The 17,048-nt window shown below is 38.8% G+C and overlaps 1 protein-coding gene across 2 annotated transcripts in view; it reads left to right on the top strand.

Annotated features, from left to right (window-relative positions):
* Positions 1-122: 122 nt before the first annotated feature.
* ttc37 (tetratricopeptide repeat domain 37) overlaps positions 123-17,048 on the top strand; it is a 22,643-nt gene continuing 5,717 nt past the window's right edge. The window contains exons 1-38 of one of the 2 annotated variants that reach the window (XM_017691124.2): positions 123-282; positions 444-536; positions 651-794; positions 2,045-2,136; positions 2,263-2,338; positions 2,800-2,943; positions 3,242-3,340; positions 3,433-3,541; positions 3,764-3,904; positions 4,488-4,589; positions 4,981-5,105; positions 5,212-5,298; positions 5,772-5,875; positions 6,127-6,253; positions 7,520-7,699; positions 8,004-8,128; positions 8,234-8,484; positions 8,791-8,893; positions 8,991-9,173; positions 9,437-9,581; positions 9,673-9,751; positions 9,878-9,939; positions 10,039-10,095; positions 10,212-10,280; positions 10,701-10,775; positions 10,871-11,012; positions 11,119-11,212; positions 11,312-11,389; positions 11,508-11,632; positions 12,090-12,213; positions 12,313-12,537; positions 13,032-13,104; positions 13,283-13,336; positions 13,429-13,540; positions 14,451-14,579; positions 15,137-15,261; positions 15,972-16,136; positions 16,797-16,949. In XM_017691124.2, the coding sequence (XP_017546613.2) occupies positions 447-536; positions 651-794; positions 2,045-2,136; positions 2,263-2,338; positions 2,800-2,943; positions 3,242-3,340; positions 3,433-3,541; positions 3,764-3,904; positions 4,488-4,589; positions 4,981-5,105; positions 5,212-5,298; positions 5,772-5,875; positions 6,127-6,253; positions 7,520-7,699; positions 8,004-8,128; positions 8,234-8,484; positions 8,791-8,893; positions 8,991-9,173; positions 9,437-9,581; positions 9,673-9,751; positions 9,878-9,939; positions 10,039-10,095; positions 10,212-10,280; positions 10,701-10,775; positions 10,871-11,012; positions 11,119-11,212; positions 11,312-11,389; positions 11,508-11,632; positions 12,090-12,213; positions 12,313-12,537; positions 13,032-13,104; positions 13,283-13,336; positions 13,429-13,540; positions 14,451-14,579; positions 15,137-15,261; positions 15,972-16,136; positions 16,797-16,949 (4,368 nt within the window). In that variant the 5' untranslated portion in view covers positions 123-282; positions 444-446. Of the gene's footprint in view, positions 283-443; positions 537-650; positions 795-2,044; positions 2,137-2,262; positions 2,339-2,799; positions 2,944-3,197; positions 3,341-3,432; positions 3,542-3,763; positions 3,905-4,487; positions 4,590-4,980; positions 5,106-5,211; positions 5,299-5,771; positions 5,876-6,126; positions 6,254-7,519; positions 7,700-8,003; positions 8,129-8,233; positions 8,485-8,790; positions 8,894-8,990; positions 9,174-9,436; positions 9,582-9,672; positions 9,752-9,877; positions 9,940-10,038; positions 10,096-10,211; positions 10,281-10,700; positions 10,776-10,870; positions 11,013-11,118; positions 11,213-11,311; positions 11,390-11,507; positions 11,633-12,089; positions 12,214-12,312; positions 12,538-13,031; positions 13,105-13,282; positions 13,337-13,428; positions 13,541-14,450; positions 14,580-15,136; positions 15,262-15,971; positions 16,137-16,796; positions 16,950-17,048 lie in introns of those variants that run through there. The other variant, XM_037531896.1, reaches the window with a different exon arrangement.

Raw genomic sequence — 17,048 nt, 5'->3', positions numbered from 1 at the left:
CTGCCCAGTGTTACTGTTTGAAAGATCTATATTTTAAATTGTTTTTAAAAATGTAAGCAGCTCACAATGATCTATTTGCTATCTACAATTCGTCACTGAATGCTTCTCAAGTTGCTGTTGTGCGCATGCGCAGTTCACAGAAAAGCACAGGATGAATCAGACTAGCGTTGCGTGTTTGAAGTTTGACTATCGTTATATGTATATATAACTGCTGCTTTTTTGGGAGTAGTTTTTTTGTCTTGTATAAAAAGATTGTGCTCTGAGCTGCGTTATATTACTGAGGTGCGCATTTAAATTATTTTCTTGCTGTTTTTCTACCTAACTAGCTTTCCGGTTGCTAGCCAGTAACGTTAAATGAAGTTAGCTAGCAGGCTAATGTTTTGAAAATACAACAGATTACTTTATTGTATTTTAATGTTTCGTTTTTTTTAAATTTCTCATAGACAATGTCAAACAAAGAAGTAAAGTCGGCTCTAAAAAGTGCCAGGGAAGCTATCAAAAATAAGGAGTTTAAAGAAGCTCTGAAACACTGTAAGGTGAGAATTTCCTCACAGCTGACAGCAGCTGGTGGTGCCAATATTGCTAAAGCAGACACAGTTTTGTCCTGACAGGGTGGTTGTCTCACTAAATTGACATTATCTTCATTCCAGGCTGTTCTCAAACTTGAGAAGAATAACTACAATGCTTGGGTTTTCATTGGAGTTGCGGCTGGTGAGCTGGAGCAGCCTGATCAGGCCCAGACTGCCTACAAGAAGGCAGCAGAATTGGAGCCCGACCAATTGCTTGCATGGCAGGTCGGTACTGCTAACATCTGACAGGTCCTACTGAATGCGTAATCTCTTTCTTATATCAAGACTTAAAGGGGAATTCCACCGATTTTTCACAATCTTTGCATGATTAAATGGTTATGATGTAAACGAAGTCATTCAGGGTGTTTTGATTTGAGATGCTCCGTTCTAGAGAAATTTCCTGAGTCAGAATTGTTCACAGTGGTGGTGATAGAAACCAGATGTCTGAAGAGTTTAATGTCTCTAAAAGCTTCGTCACCAAAGTTATTGCATTATATAGTGCAATGATATCGGTGTGAATTACTTTGTGTTTTTATATTTGATATATCATCAGTGTAAACCTGGTGTAAAATTATTTTTGGAGTGGGATTAAAAAAGCTTAAAAATATTGGGTCTACCTTTTTTTTTTTTTAATTATTATACAATAACATGACTTATAATAACCAACATCCAGGAGTGTGCTTATACATTAAATAAATCATAATCAACATATAATTCTAAAGTCCTTTTTGCTTTCTTGTTTGTTTATTTTTTAAGAAATGCCATGTGCCTTAATCTCGTGGTTTTACCCATAATAATTAAGTATTGTACAAAAAGAAATACTTTAACATCTAATCTGTCCATAGAAAAATAAATAATAACATCTGAAACATCCAGTGTAATACAGTATCCAGTCTTCTTACAAAGTTTTCCACATCAATCCAAAACACTTTAGTATACGTACATTGGTAAAACAGATGGATAATTGTTTCCTTCTCCAAACCACAAAAGGTACAGGAATATTCATTAATAATTCTAAATCTCTCTAAAACACTTTTAACAGAGTACATGTTGAGTAAAATTTTTAATGTCACTTCCTTTATTTCATTATTCATACAATATTTATCGCAAATTGTCCATGTTTTATTCCAGTTTATGTTCCCAAAGGCAAAAGACCAATATGGTTGTTCAGAAATTCTTTCATTAGACTTTACTTTCCTAATATACCTGTTTGTTCATTTATATTTAAGGATATAAGTGTCTCCAATAAAAAGACTGTTCTTTTTAGCATCCATATCGCTATTTGCTGAACCCTTAAGAAACTTTGTGTGGTATAGCATCAAAAACTATACTATTGAGTTTAAGTTGAGGATGTGTGCAGATACTCTGTCCTGGTAGTCAAAACCTCAATTACATGGTTTGACATGCTTTTTTGGTTGTGCAGCATTTTTTTTTTTTTAAACAACAGTGAACATTGTGATGGGTGTGTTTTACAGGGCCTTGCAAACCTGTATGAAAAAAGCAACCAAGAAGACTTCAAAGCTGAACTGCCCAAAATCTATCAAAAACTCATAACACTTTATGAAACGTGAGTGTATCTGAGTTAAATAACTCTTGCCCTTAGTGTTACTTTCAGCTTTTTTGAGGTTTGTATCTGTTTGTATATGTTGTATATGAGTTTTGTATATGTTAACATGCTTCTCTGGATTTGCAGTTCAGACAAAGTCAGATGCTTTGAAGTGAGCAAGAAGTTGGTGGATATCTATCAGGCAGATAAGAACTATTTACAGGTAAAGAAATGAGATGTTCAGACTGGTTTACTTTTGTTTACATGCATGCATACAGTTTGTGCAGCAATGTGTTTTACATGATAATCTTAACGTTTTCAGACAAGGGGTGAAAGTTGGGTTAATACTGCATGCTACCTAATTATAATACATTTTTTAAATGTTTTCTTTGTTTTTTTAAAAAAAAAGGTTTTGCTCATAGATCCAACATTTAGAACAGTAGTACAATGAATGGACAAAGATTGCGGCAGCACCTAAAAAGGGACAATGTATTTTAATTGAATAGTAGTCAAATCTGTGTGAGCACACATTGTAACACACAATATGACCTAAAAGATGTGAGTGATGTCTCAGCCTGATGTGTAATCAATTACAGGTGCAATCTGTAAGAGGAAGAGAGAAGCTTGGAATAAATTGCAAATAAATTCAGTCTTTAAGTGCATGTAATGTCTTGTCTTGTGCAGGTAGCAAGAGTGTGGCGGCGACTCATCCAGATGAGGGAAGCAGAGGAAGGTGTGGAGAACTTTGAGCTGCTTGAACTATGGAGGGAAATGACCAGGCTGCTCCTGAGTACTGTGGAAAAGCAGGACAATGAGACTCAACAGCATGTGAGTGAAATAAGACTTATGTGGTTAAATATTTAGTGTGAGGTTGCATATAAATATCACCCTATTGATCTTATTATTCACTGACTGCTTTCAATTATTTGTTAACTATTAGGAAGCAATGCAGCATATAGTTTGTGTCACTGTGAGAGTGAGAAATTGAAATTTGGGTCTACATGAAGAATTTGAAGCCATTAATGGGTTAAAGTAAAATGTTTGAATGGTATACTGGCTAGCTCTGTTTTTTTCTATTTCAGTTCATAGGATCTTTTTGGTAAGTAAGTGTGTCTGTGCCTTTCAGCTCCTCTCTGCCTTTGAACAAGCTCTTCAGCTAACAGCACATGTACCTAGTGAAGACCATATGGAGCTCACAAAAGACTATATTAAATGTCTCTCAAAAGTAAGTGCTCTCCTTCAATATCATGTTATCAGGAAAGTCAACTTTTAGAAATAAAAATAAGCACATGTGACCTGTCTTGCATGTTTTCCCAGCTCCCTCATGAAGTGGTGAAGCTGAAAGAGATGTGTGAGACCATGCTGTCCCTCTACCCAAAAGACTCATACCCTCTAGAAGTCCTAGGAGAGTACTATCTGATATCAGGTGTGGTGTCTAGAGACATTAAAACCTTACTCTGCTTACATACCAATTGCCTAAAGCTCCTGAGATGAATACTTAGTGGCACAGGTTTCAGTCAAGATTTTTGTTATTTTACGAATATAAAATGACACAGCATTTAACAGTGTAATGCAGATAATAAATGTCTGATTTGTGCTGAATGTATTAATGGTAATTTTCATTGTTTGTTGTGTTTGTGTTTGGTAGATGATTGCAGTGAGGATGCTGTTAGCTGCTACACTCGTCTGCTGGAGCTGGACCCAGCCAGTTCACTTGCTCACTTTGGCCTAGGTGTAAAAGCTCTTAAGGATAAGAAATATGAAGATGCTGTCAAAAGCTTAGGTCTTGGTAGGTATGAAATTAAAGAATGAAACTTATTCTCGTTAATGTAACGGCACAGTGTCACAGAATGAGTAAATCTTATTTTAGTTTTACATGTATGAAAAGCAGCAGAAAAACATGATGGCACTCAGAAGTCTACATATACAACTATTCAAAAGTTTGGGTACCCCTGGTCAATTTACATGTTTTTTTTTTTTTTTTTTTGGTGAAAGTAAGCATACGTCTTTTTTGGTGATCATGCATATGCACATTTTAAAGGTTACAATTACTGTTTATGTGCTGAATTTAACAGACTGGAAAATAAAACATAAAATGTGGCCTGTGCAAAATCTATTGCAAATTTTACATTTTTTATGTTTTATTTTTTTCCCAGTATGTTAAACTCTTTAAAATACATAGAAGCTCTGCACTAAAATGATAAGATCATATCATATTTAAGCATGTTCCCTGTAGAGGATGTGTAAAATATAAAATAGAAAATCTCCAAAGCATGTAAGTTTGTACAATTTTGCACTTGTCTTATGTTGGGGCAGTCAGGGAAAGACACTGCAGTAGCCTTCTGTAACAGCCCTGCTGCCTTTGTTTACAGGACTAAGACGGATGCGCTTCAGCATCATTGGCTGGTACAACCTTGCTCAGGCTGAGCTGAAAATGCACAAGTACGCTGACAGTGCACTGTCTTCCAGTCAAGGTACAATATGTCTCTCATTGCCTGACTTGTGGCTTACAAAGGTGTGTATTTGCACGTGTGTGTGTGTGTTTGCACGTGTGTGTACTTTGGTGAGCACACCCTAATTTGCTATTTTCTCTAAATATTGTAAAGGCTGTAGTGTTTTACATTTAGACTGTCTACACAACAAAACTACTGTGTATATACTGCATAAGACTGTACACCTTACATAGTTATTTCACTGTTATTGAGCAATTCATTAGTCACTGGACAATAAACCTTAAGATAACAAAGTAATAAGCTTTCAGATTTAAGAGTAAAATGAAAGGTTTAAAGTTATTAGTGAAGACTATGGAAAACATATGTAAGTAATGGCAATTTAGACAACATAAGCCCCTGGTTTGTGTTTCAGGGCTGATGGCGAGTGCAGGGAATGATGAAGACTGGACCCAGAAGCTATTGAGAGTGAAGATCGAGGCTCTTGTCAGAGTTGGAACGGAGCAGAGTACAGAAGAAGCTTTAAAGCTGCTTTCTCAGGTACGCTTCAGGTCATACGATCAATGTTTTTTTTTGGGGGGGTGGGGAGATTATTACATTCCATTGCGATCAGCTCATTGCCTCAGCCAAAATGACTTTCTTTCAGATGGCAGATGCCAGTAATGACCCTGCACTGTTAGCATTAAAAGGGAGAGCCTACTTGCAGAAGGGACAGCTTGCAGACGCATTTCAGGTACAAATCTTCACACTTTTTTTCTTATTTAGGTTCAGCCTTCCTGCTGACCATTAAGTATGTGATTATGAACCATTGACTGTAATGGCATAGAGGCCACAGGAGATAGGAGTAGCAGATACAGATCTTAGTCTTTTAAAAAGTTTTGTGGCTCAGTTTCCCAGCTGTTACACATACATCAAAACCTCTGAGAATTGGACTGTTCTTAGTCTCTGTTCTCGTGTTTGGCTCTGTGTCTTGAAGCTTCCTCTCTGTGTTCAGTGACCTACTGAAATACAAAGTGTGCTGCATACAACATATAGTTGAAAACCATTAGCCTGCTGGTTTAGAGTAACTGTCTCTTTGCCTCATCTGTGATGCTAGACCAGGCCCCCACTGTGATGTAAACCTTTTTTTGTTCTTTAATGTATTACCTTACTTCATTTGGCAGAAAAAACACAGCGTTGTCCACAGTGTATTTTTATCTCCTGAAGGTTTCTTCTGAGTTGCTGAGCTCTCACCCTGGCTCCGTGGAGGGGTTAACCCTAAAGGGACTGGCTCATGCGTCTAAAGATGAGCACCAACAAGCAGAGCAGAGGTATCACTCTTTCTCCCCATGTTCTTTTACACTCGCACATACACACATCCACAAACACTCATCAGCCATAACATTTAAAACCTGTTGCTGAACAACAACAAGTCTGTAATTGTGGAGCTACAAGGTGCCCTTTTTGGTAAAGAGCTGATATAATGGACGGTGACAATACAGAAAGAAGGTTGTTTTAAAGTTACTGTCTATCCTGATTAGACATAACAAAGACATTTTACATTTATGTCTTTGATTTATAGCTTTGTAGAAGCTCTATCTCAGAGGTCAGACAGTGGAGAGCTGTATCTGTTGCTTGGAAAGCTATATTGGAGCATGGGAGAGGAGACACGGAGAGACAGGAGCAAAGCCCACACTCATCTATTGAAGGTGGGTTGCTGCAGTTATCTCCCCAGCCGTTGTCCTTTTCAGTCTCACTGGGTGTTTTAGTTGTACTTGTGTTGAGGCAAATGTGATTTAACCCCTTAAAATACCAGGCATATTACATACTAAGATTTTTTTTAACTACAAGGGCTTCACTAGCTCAGTTAGTCTTATGTTTTATTGAGGTGTGTATAAAAAAAAAAATAAATAAAAAAAAAAAGTAAAAGATTTTGGGGTGTCAGCGGTTCCTGGCCAATTCGAGGTTAAGTGACTTTTATGTATCATGCCTTATGGTCAGCCGACTAGGACTGACCACTTGTCCTAAAGCAAGGGTGTCTCAACCACTAAGTTCTCCCATCTACTGTTTCTAGGTCTGCATCTCGGTGAGATAAACAAAATTGAATTTGTGTTTTTACTTCTCCACTAGCTGCCACTTCTTCTGTCACACAGTCCCATCTGGCAAATTTTCCTCTTGAGCTTCTGGATGTGGACAGCTGTGGCATTGCTGGGATTCAAACTAACAATCTCCTGATGTTGGCATGAATTATTAAACAGTTTCACCACATGAAATGTATTAAACATTTGTAGACACAAAATCTGACTATCAGACTAAGCCGTCAACCCAACAGGAGGTTGTGAGTTTGAGCCCCAGTGATGCCATAGCCATCCATAAGTGTGTACTCGAGAGGAAAATGTCTAGCAGGATTGTGTGATGGAAAGAGTCCTGGCTAGTGGGGAAGCTGAGTATAAAAAAACAAGTTCATTTTATTTACCCAACTGAGATGCAGAACTAAAAAAAATTGAGAACTCTTGACTCAACTAAGTTTGATTTGTGTGAACTCTTGTGTCCTCAAGTTGAGTGAACTCAAGAAAAGCCATGAAACCAGTTACTATGTTATTTAAAGTTGAGCTGATCTCTCTTTTTTTTTTAACTGTGTGGTGTAATTGCTATCCCGTACATTGTTGTTGGGGTAGCGGATTGGGATTACCTATTACGTTGCAGTACATGCTGGGGTTGTGAAATGAGCTAATACTAATAGTAAATCAAAATAATTTTGCGGGCTGGAAAAGACTGTGCTGCAGACCTGATGTGGTCCCTGGGCCTTGTGTTTGACATGTGGATTCTAAAGAATCGTTATGGAAATTTGTGACATCAGAGATTTACACCTCATTTATTTACATTGTGAATTTCCCCGCTGTGGGACTAATAAAGGATTATCTTATCTTATCTTATTTGGAGTAGAGTTTTTCATTATTACACCATCTGTCCAGGCTGCAAAGCTGGATCCCCATCTGGGCTCAGTCTTCCGCTACCTGGGTCACTACTACAGGGAGGTAGCCAAAGACCTCGGCAGAGCCAGAGGCTGCTATAAGAGAGCATTCGAGCTAGACTCCACTGATGGAGAGGCTGGAGCTGCCACTGTGGACCTCTGCATGGAGCAAGGAGACATGGTAAGTACTACAGACCACAATGCATTCGTTGCTGGGATTTTTTTTTGTCTGTTCGTTTGTTTATGTGGACCTACAGTATTGGTTCCAAATCACAGCCCTGAAACACACCTGCTCTGCACTTTTCCTGCTTTGACACACTCACATCAACTCAGGAAGGGTTTATTAACTAGCTAATAGGGTGTATTAGATCCAGGATCCCTCCAAATACAAAGGGCAAGGGTACTTAAGGACCAGAGTTGTGAACCACTGAGGATGTTACACATGATGGCATATACTTTAACATGCCGTATTATCTCTTGCATAGGGTTCTGCTTTAGAAATTCTGCAGTCAGTGACCGAGAGAGCAACACCAGGTTCAGCCAAATGGGCCTGGATGCGGAGAGGACTGTACTACCTTAAAGTTGGCCAGCACCCGCAGGCTATTGCTGAGTAGGAGTCATTCATTCAGTATATCTTATTCAACATAAAATATATGTGGTGTTTTTTTGTTGTTTTTTTTTATGCCAAATTAATGCTGAACAGCTTTCCTAACAGTTTGCAGGCAGCGCTGCGGGCCGACCCTCAGGACTGGGTTTGTTGGGAGTGTTTAGGTGAGGCCTACCTGAACCGCCACAGCTTTACAGCTGCCCTTAAAGCCTTTGCCAAGGCCCATCTACTCCAGCCCAGCTCCATCTACAGCCTCTACCAGACCGCTGCAATTAAACAAATCCTGGGCAGATTCAAAGAGGCTGCAGGAGAGTACCTGCACATTATAGAGAGAGAAGAATATGTGCCAGCTTTGAAGGGTGAGCGTGTTTTTTCAGGTTTTTTGATACAAGTTGTTAAAATTATTGTGTTTCTGATCCACATTTTGACATTTGTATTCCTGCAATGATTGCACATGTATTTATATCCAAGGAAAAAAATAAATATCTGCTTCATATCTGTGTGATACTGTTGATTACATTAGGGCATGAAATGTGTTTTTCAGCTTGATTTTTATTGAATAAAAGAAAGATGAAACCTAGTTGGTGGAAAACAGTTGCTAAATCTGTGTAATTATTGTCAAGTACAAAAGAGCTAAATCAACTCTATTTTATTCTTGTTATTAGGTCTTGGTGAGTGTCTTTTAGCCTTGGCTAAGACTGCAATGGAGGACTACCTGGATGGCAAAGCAGTAGACCTGATACAGGAAGCCATTAAATATTTGTTCAGGTACCATACCGTTGTGAGCCTTTTTTATTCTGTATGTACTTTATGATTTGGCAAGTCCTTAGGGAATCTCTAATATGTGTGACTCTTGCATATGCAGGGCAGTGCAGAAGCGTTCTGACTTGTCCTGCCTGTGGAAGTTGCTGGGAAATGCCTGCACTAGCTGCAGTACTGTATCTCCTAACCGGGCCAGTGCATTGGTGCCTGGAGCTCTGTGTGGAGCAGAGCCTGCAGATCAGAACCACATGCTGGACCAAAAACAACTACTCACTCTCGGGGAGAGGTGGGCTATGCGCATGCACACACTGTACAGATAGACATGAAGGATGACCTCATTCTGTTACAGATGATCACAGATGTTGGTTTCTAAAAACTGTTGGAATATCTGCATTGTCATGTTGAATGGATTCCTAGATGCCTAAAGTGATACGAATACTGTGCTTTTTTTGCTGTTATGCACCTAATTGGCTTGAGAAATAGTGCCGTTTCGCTCTCAGAGCTGTACAATTTACTTATCTGAAACATTTTGTAACCTCCGTGCCCCAGATGTTATGGCCGTGCTCTGAAACTGATGGCGGAGACCCCAAGCATCTGGTGTGATCTGGGTCTCAACTATTACCACCAGTCCAGGCTGCTCCTATCTCAGTCCACAGAGCAGGACATACAGCCGCTACTGGAGAAAGCCCTCCAGGTATTCCTTTTTGACTTGGAATCTGTGTTTTTTAGGTTTCTCTAGTGAGATAAGATGTCGCTAGAAATTATTTTGTTTGATCTTCCCTTAGTGTGTTAAAAAAGCAGTTATGCTGGACAGTGGAAATCACACTTACTGGAATGCATTGGGGGTAGTGGCCATGGCTAAAGGTAAGCCATTAGCATTTTAAATAAAATTAATGTTCTTAAATTGTTTTTTTTTTTTTTGTTGACTAGTGGTTGAAACTGTGCTTGTACAAATTTATTTAATTAATTATATTCTGTTCATGCTTTCAGGGATTGAAAACTTTGCTCTTGCTCAGCACAGTTTTATCAAATCAGTCAAGGTGGAATCAAATGTAAGTGCAGTAACCCGGTGACCTGTTTGGGTAAATGTTGAGCATCACACTGATTTTATTTATTTATTTATTTATTTATTTATACTTCTACATTTTCAGAATGTTGTAGCATGGACAAACCTTGGAACTTTATATCTAAAGAAGGGCAACATTGAGGTAAGTTAGGTTTGATTACTTGAATGTTTACATGAATATTTGTAGTGCTGTAGGTGTCATGTCTCATCTTGGTACTTTCCTAAAATCTTTCCTTATTATTTTTATTTACCCTTTAGCTTGCCCATGAAGCTTTCAAGATCGCCCAATCTCTGGAACCGTTGTATGTCAACTGTTGGATTGGGCAGGTATAAGAAACATAGTTAATTACTTAATGTCCACTTAATCCCTCTTTTACACCTGTATGTTTTATGTGACTTGTATCTAGGTTGCAACCTGTTAAGAATTGTTACACTGATATTTACAAAAAGACATTGATTTATTGTGTATTAGCCATCATAGTCAGGTGCCACTTACATTAAAACTTAATGTGCTGCAGCGAGACATTAAATAACGGTGAGGCGAAGTAAAGATTAACCAAACTTGTCCTTTGTTTTAAGCATACTGAATTAAACTCTGGTTAAAATGCGCCTTAGACCACCTCCTGAAGTGATTTTGTATTTTAGTCCGTTCTAAGTGGGTGCACTTACACCTGCATTTTATGTGGATAATGTCCCATTCACTTAATGAAAACTAGAACTGACTTATTCTCTCTTTCTGTGCGCTAGGCTCTTATTGCTGAGACTGTAGGCAGCTATGACACTATGGACCTCTTCAGACACACCACTGAGCTCAGCACTCATGTAAGAGTTACATGTGTTAGAACATTAATTGTGTAGTTCTTGTGTTTCTGAATATGCATTTAGTGATATATTTGCTGTTTTGTGTTGGTTATTAGACTGAAGGGGTGAAGGGTTATGCCTACTGGGTCTGTTCCACTCTACTGGACAAGAGTAACCGAGATTCAGAGCTGTATCGCTACAACATAGTCCAGATGAATGCTGTCTCAGCTGCACAAGTGGCTTTAAGCAAGTACACAGGTATGTAAACTTTGCACACACATGCACCCTTTGCCATATAGCATGTTGTGGCAGTGATCATTCATTATTGTTGGAGAAACTTACTTGGCCTACCCAAATTTTGCAGAGAGAATCCAGACAGACACTGATGCCTTTGTTATGCTTGGCTTCCTAAATGAACACCTGCAGCTGAAGAAGCAAGCCACTGAAGCCTATAAGAGGTAGGCACAGTGTCTAATTCCACACATTGTTGTTGCAGTTTGTTTTCCAGTCTTTGTATATCAATCTGAGTGCATTCCTACATTCTGTATATTGCTCAGAGCTGTGGAGTTGCTCCAGAAGGGTTCCCACATAGAGGAGCTCAGCTTTGCTCTTAGAGGCTATGCACGGGCCCTGTGGTAACACTTATTTTCATTTTCCTCATAATAACTAATGCATAAAATGAAGCTTATTTTTTCTGCTCTTGCATATAGAACCACTAACTGATTTTAAAGCTAAATTGTGTTTTGATTGTAGTGACACAAGTCGGTGGGAGGAGGCAGTTCACTATTACTCCTCCACACCCCTAGAGGAACTACATGATCTTGCAGGACTGGCTTTAGCCTGCTTTAGAGCAGGACGCCTGCAAGAAAGTGTTAATGGTAAATATAGTTCTGTTCATATTTATGTGGAGTCCTATGCATAGTAGTATACTATAATTTAATTGTATTAAATTAAGCCTTAAATATGCCCACATGAAAGTTTCAAGGCAGGCATCAAACATGGACATAAAAGGAAGAAATACATAAGATATCCCCAAACTGTGCATATAGGATAGGTGCATATTTTGCCCTTTATATTTGCTTTTAAAGTCTGCTGCTTGTTTGTTTTTTTTTACTGTGTTATGGGTAAATAAAGGATTTAGTTTTTGTACTTATCTCCCTATGAAAACCTATATATAATAGTAATTATTATTATTATTATTACTGTTAGTTAAACCAATAAAAAATACAAAGAAGTAGTGTCATCAGTGTAGATCACATGGTAGGAAATGCTTGTACATAATATTTAATAATGGTTTCAAAGTGGCTGACTGTGTATATTTTCATTTCGTCTCAGCCTATGAGAAGGCTCTTGCAGTTGCCTCCACTGAGAAGGAGAAGGCATGCATACTGACAGCTCTAGCTTTACTGCAGCACAGGCTGGGAAACATGGACACTGCCAAAACTCTGCTGTTCAAGTGGTGAGCCAACTAATCTGGAACCAAAACACTTCTGTATTTACACTCTGTGCCTGGGCCTTAGTCCTCATCTGTCCATGTGTACATTTATCCTTTACACAGCTCTTTGCTTAAGGAGCCTGTTCCAGAGAGCCTGGTGTGTCTGTGTGCTTTGGGCCTGGTTCATGGAGATGTGACCCTGGCTAGCGCTGCCCTCTTGGAGCTGTTGAAGATGGAGGAAACAATAGGGGGTGCTGTGGAAGAGCGCTGCTTGCTAACTTGCACTCTACTGTCCCTGCAGGGCAACTACACCTCAGTGCAGAGAGAGGCTTCTAGAGCTGTTTTCAGGTACATGGTAAAACCACTGGGATTTTGACATTTGTGCTGATCTTGAGACCTGTTTTGAAGGTCAATTTTTAATGAATAAGACCAGAATGCAAATATAGAGATCTAGTCTCAGATCAGTTAATTGCTAAATGGCTTATAGCCAAAGTCCAAAGATCTCAGAGGTATTAAAATTGCTAAAGCTAAGCTTATAAAGTTTAGATGAACATTTGATTACAATGTCCTTACTTATTTTTTACCAAATCAAGAATTTTGAATTTGAAGTTTCCAGCAAAATTCAACCACTTAAGAACGCTTACAAATCAAGCCTAGTTAATTAAACCCTTCTTTAATTCACTTAAACTGAGCTGATTTAACAGCCGAAAATTAAATGAAATTGGCATCTAATCTCACAACTGAGCTTTTTATTTGTTCTTATGTAGCCCTAATTTCTATCTCTTAACTAGTCACATTTTATTGCATATAAATATTTTCTGCTTGACTTTTTCTTGTGACAGGAACCCAGGAAATCCGTCCCTCTGGGCTCTGCTGTCCAGACTGGTGCCCCAGTACTGTCCAAGCAAAGCTGACGTAAGCATCCCTGAGCCGTTTTAAAGCTTAAGGAAATTGTGTGCTTTAACCAACTGACAAAAAAAACAAAAAACATTTGTCATCACTAAAATGACTATGTTGTCATTAAAACTAGAGTAAAACTATTGCCTTCATTAAAGTAAACTATTAACAGGCTAAAATCTCTTGCCTTCACCAGGGAGGAGCAGTGGCAGGCAGTGTGGCTTGCCACGCTAGCATGACTTTGGGAAAGGTGGGTTTAGGTTTCTAGCCATTCTAGACACATGAAGCAGTAGAACAGGAGCCTATCCTGTCTCAATCGCTCATTCTGCTCTTGCTCTGTAGAGGGCACTGCTGTACAGTGGAGTAAATCAGTTGGCCTCAGGCAGACACTTGAATGAAGACCGGAGAAGGAATGCTCTAAAGACCATCCAGAGAGCTGTGCTTCTCTGTCCTGGTGAGTATTGGTTTAAACAAGGCCTAGCTGAGTTCTCAGCCATATCACATGGGGAAAAGAATGTGTTTTTATATATATATATATATATATATATATATATATATATATATATATATATACATATTTGTGTTTCTAAAAACATCATATATATCATTAGAACAATGCACATAAAAATAAAAACTGTAAAAAAATAAGAAATTTTTTTTTTAAGGAGACGGTATCTTGAGTTTTAGTTTGAAGAAGAAAATTTGATTCCAAATTTCTCCATGAAGTCCCCAGCCATCTCGTAGATTTGTTGAATTCCAGCATCATCACTCCTGTGTTAACATAATGAAGATTGATTAGTATAACTAGATATTGGAATACTAACTATATAACTACAAATAATACTGGGCTGTCGCAAGGATAGGGTTGAAAAGAGGTAAACAAGCACATTGACCCTGCATATTGTAGTGACTCCACCTCGCAAATTACAGGAATGGCTGAATTTTGCTGAAAGGAACTGCTGTTAAGAGCTTGTTGTCAGATACCACGGGCACCTTCAGAGATCTTGTAGAGTCAATCACTTTGCAGGTTGGAGCTGTTTGGGTGGTATATGGAGGACCAACAGGATATTAAGAAGCATATCGGTTAAAATGTTGTGGCTCAGTTTACAATGTCCACTGTACTGTCATGCACTTTCATTTATACTAATGATGAGGCATTCATTTATCCTCAGTATGTATTACTCTGGTTTCGGTTTTAGTTCCATCAGTACCACGATCTGTTGGAGATATGACCGAATGATGATGTGGTCATGGGCCACAAAGAACCAAGAAAATCCAAGGGTAGTTCATCTCTGATGGGCTGGGCTTATGTTGAAGATGCTTTATCAGGAAATTGAACTGTTTGTTCTCATCATTTCACTCAGATGATCCTGCTGGGTGGGCGGGGCTTATGGCTGCCTGCCACACCGAAAACACAGCATGTGCTCTCTCAGGCTCCACCCCTTGCAGGGAGGGTCTAGAGAAGATGCTCATGACCAAGGTTTCTGAGACAGGTCAGTGGATATTTTATGTGTTTTTTATGTATGTGTATAGAACATGTTATTTAACAAAGCTCATGCGTGATCTAAATACTATATCACATTGTGGTAAGAAGACTTTGGGTATTTTTATAACGTTGAATGATATATCAGTGATCACTGTTATATTACTCTCTGAGAAATGGGAACATTTATATTATTATTGGTCCAGTTTTTGAATTTCATACAAAAATTAGTGGTTTGATTCCCCTCTCATGCATGAATACACTTTTATATTAGGGAGAGTATTTGGGCATGACTCCTAACTTCACCTGCTACATTCACCTACTGTTATAAGAGGCTCTCGTAAATAATTTAAATAACCGGTGAGTGACAGCTGAGTAATATTTCATGCTTAGATTTTTTTTATATGGACTATAGAGTGAACTTATTTTCAAGTGCAAAAATAAAAAATGCAAATTCCATATAGGTGCATCTCATTTTTGTTCATTTAAAAAGCGTGCCAAGGTTGCTGTGTAGGTGTGTTTGTGTGGGTGTTCTGACTGTGTTCTGTACTGTGTGTTCTCGTGCAGTGAAAGGCTTGCAGAGGGAGGATGGGTTGTTGGCTCAGGCTCTGGAGAACTGGACATTGCAGCAGACTGTGACTGGACTCAAACAGAGTGGACAGTATGATGAAGCTGAAACCCTCTGCTCACAGGTTGTGTGTGTGTATATATGTGTGTGTATGCTTGCCTTGCTATCCTTGTGAGGACTACATGGCCTCTCAGTGAAAGGACACTATGACAGGCCATATGTCCGGTCCGCACTCCTGAATGTGTTATTTTCACCACAAATTACATTTTTGGAAAAGCTCAAAAAGCTTTTGGATTTTTAAGTTGAGGTTAGGTTAAGGTGTAGGTGTATTATACTTGGTTACAGTAATACAAAAAAACAGTAGAAACAAATGGAAGTCCTCACTAGTAATGTAAGACAAACATTTGTTTTGTTTTTCTCTTTCTTTCTTTATCTCTCTCTCTCTGTGTTTCACTCTCTTTCTCTGTCTCTCTGTCTCGTGCTGGTCAGCTCTTGTCTCATCACCTGTCTGTATGGGCCACAGGTGCAGACACAGGCAGACGGACCGTCGTTATTTATAACTTTGGCTTTAGCAGCAGAAATGACTATCAGAGCTGTGACATCTGTAATCTGTCCCATCTGTCACCCCTTCATCCTTTTCTTTCACCTTTACATCCTCCTTTCTCTCTGTAAACATCAAAACATTATTCTTTCTTCTTTTAAACTTTTGAGCATATTCTCCTTTGTGCTCCCTGAGTGCTACTTCAGCTTTGCTCAAACATTTTTTTTTGAAGTTATGAAGATGCATAATACACATAGTGATTGTTACATGGTTGTGTTGTTTGGTTGTCACAGGTTTTAAGTGTGTCCTCCGAGCATCCTGCAGTGTTCCTGTTGCTGAGGCAGGTTCAGTGTGAGCGCTTCCTGCTCTCTGGTGGTGGTAAAAATATACCAACTGCAGTGTTAGATCAGCTCAGTTCTGCCATCATGGCCAACCCCACTTCAGTGTCTGCCTGGCACGTGAGTACTGCATGACACTGACTGGCTGAACAGAGATTGTGGCTAATCTCTTGCTAGACATTTAACTTTGGTCACTCTTTGGTCACTGATTTGAGCACTCTAATCTGAGTCCTTTCAATAATTTTCAATATTGACAGCAGTGGAAAATATGTAAATATGCTTAAGTGAAAGTATCCTGCTTTAACTGATGAATTAAAAGTTTTCTTTGAGGTATTTACGGTACTAGATCTCACAAAGATGAATTAGCATTGTTGTGGGTAGTCACACTTTCAATAATACTCAAGTGAATTACACATCTTTCTTAATAATACTGGCATATGATAAAGAAATATAATTACTTGAATATTTTCCTTATGCTTTAAACCTTTTATCTGCTTTTGCAGGTTATTCAAGTTAGGGTAATTTTCTTTTAAACTGTCCTTTGTACGTTTCTGCAAAGTTTTCATAAAATAATGCTGCAGAGGTTTTTAAAGAAATTGGGACGTATTTATTTAGTTGTGATTTAAGTTAAGTAAGAAGGTGTTTAATCTCATTCAGATCTACCAAGACTGCAGATTTCAGAAGACCCTTTGAAATGCTCTATATATGTTTTAACATATCTTTTATGTTAATGTGCCTGTTTCTGTTCTCACTCTGTTTTTCTCTTTATCTCCTTCTCAGTGGCTGGCAGAGGTGTACCGCTCACAGGGTTTGCTGGCCCAAGCCTCAGTGGCCCTCAAGCAGAGCCTCCAGCTGGCCTCTCAGCTAGGCCACCACAGTGGAAAGATTGGCAGCCTTCTCCGCCTGGCTCTACTTGCTCTTGCCCCATGCATGGTGAGTACAAGGGTCTTCACTGACATTTGGGTTTATGCCATGAATATGCTTTTCACTATATCTGTTTAGTAAGAAAAAAAAAACGTTTAGGGCACTGCA

This window comes from Pygocentrus nattereri, chromosome 20 (genome assembly GCF_015220715.1).
Source record: "Pygocentrus nattereri isolate fPygNat1 chromosome 20, fPygNat1.pri, whole genome shotgun sequence".
NCBI classification, from domain to species: Eukaryota; Metazoa; Chordata; class Actinopteri; order Characiformes; family Serrasalmidae; genus Pygocentrus; species Pygocentrus nattereri.
Note: the sequence above shows the minus strand (reverse complement) of the source record. Positions and strands in the feature narration are given on the sequence as shown.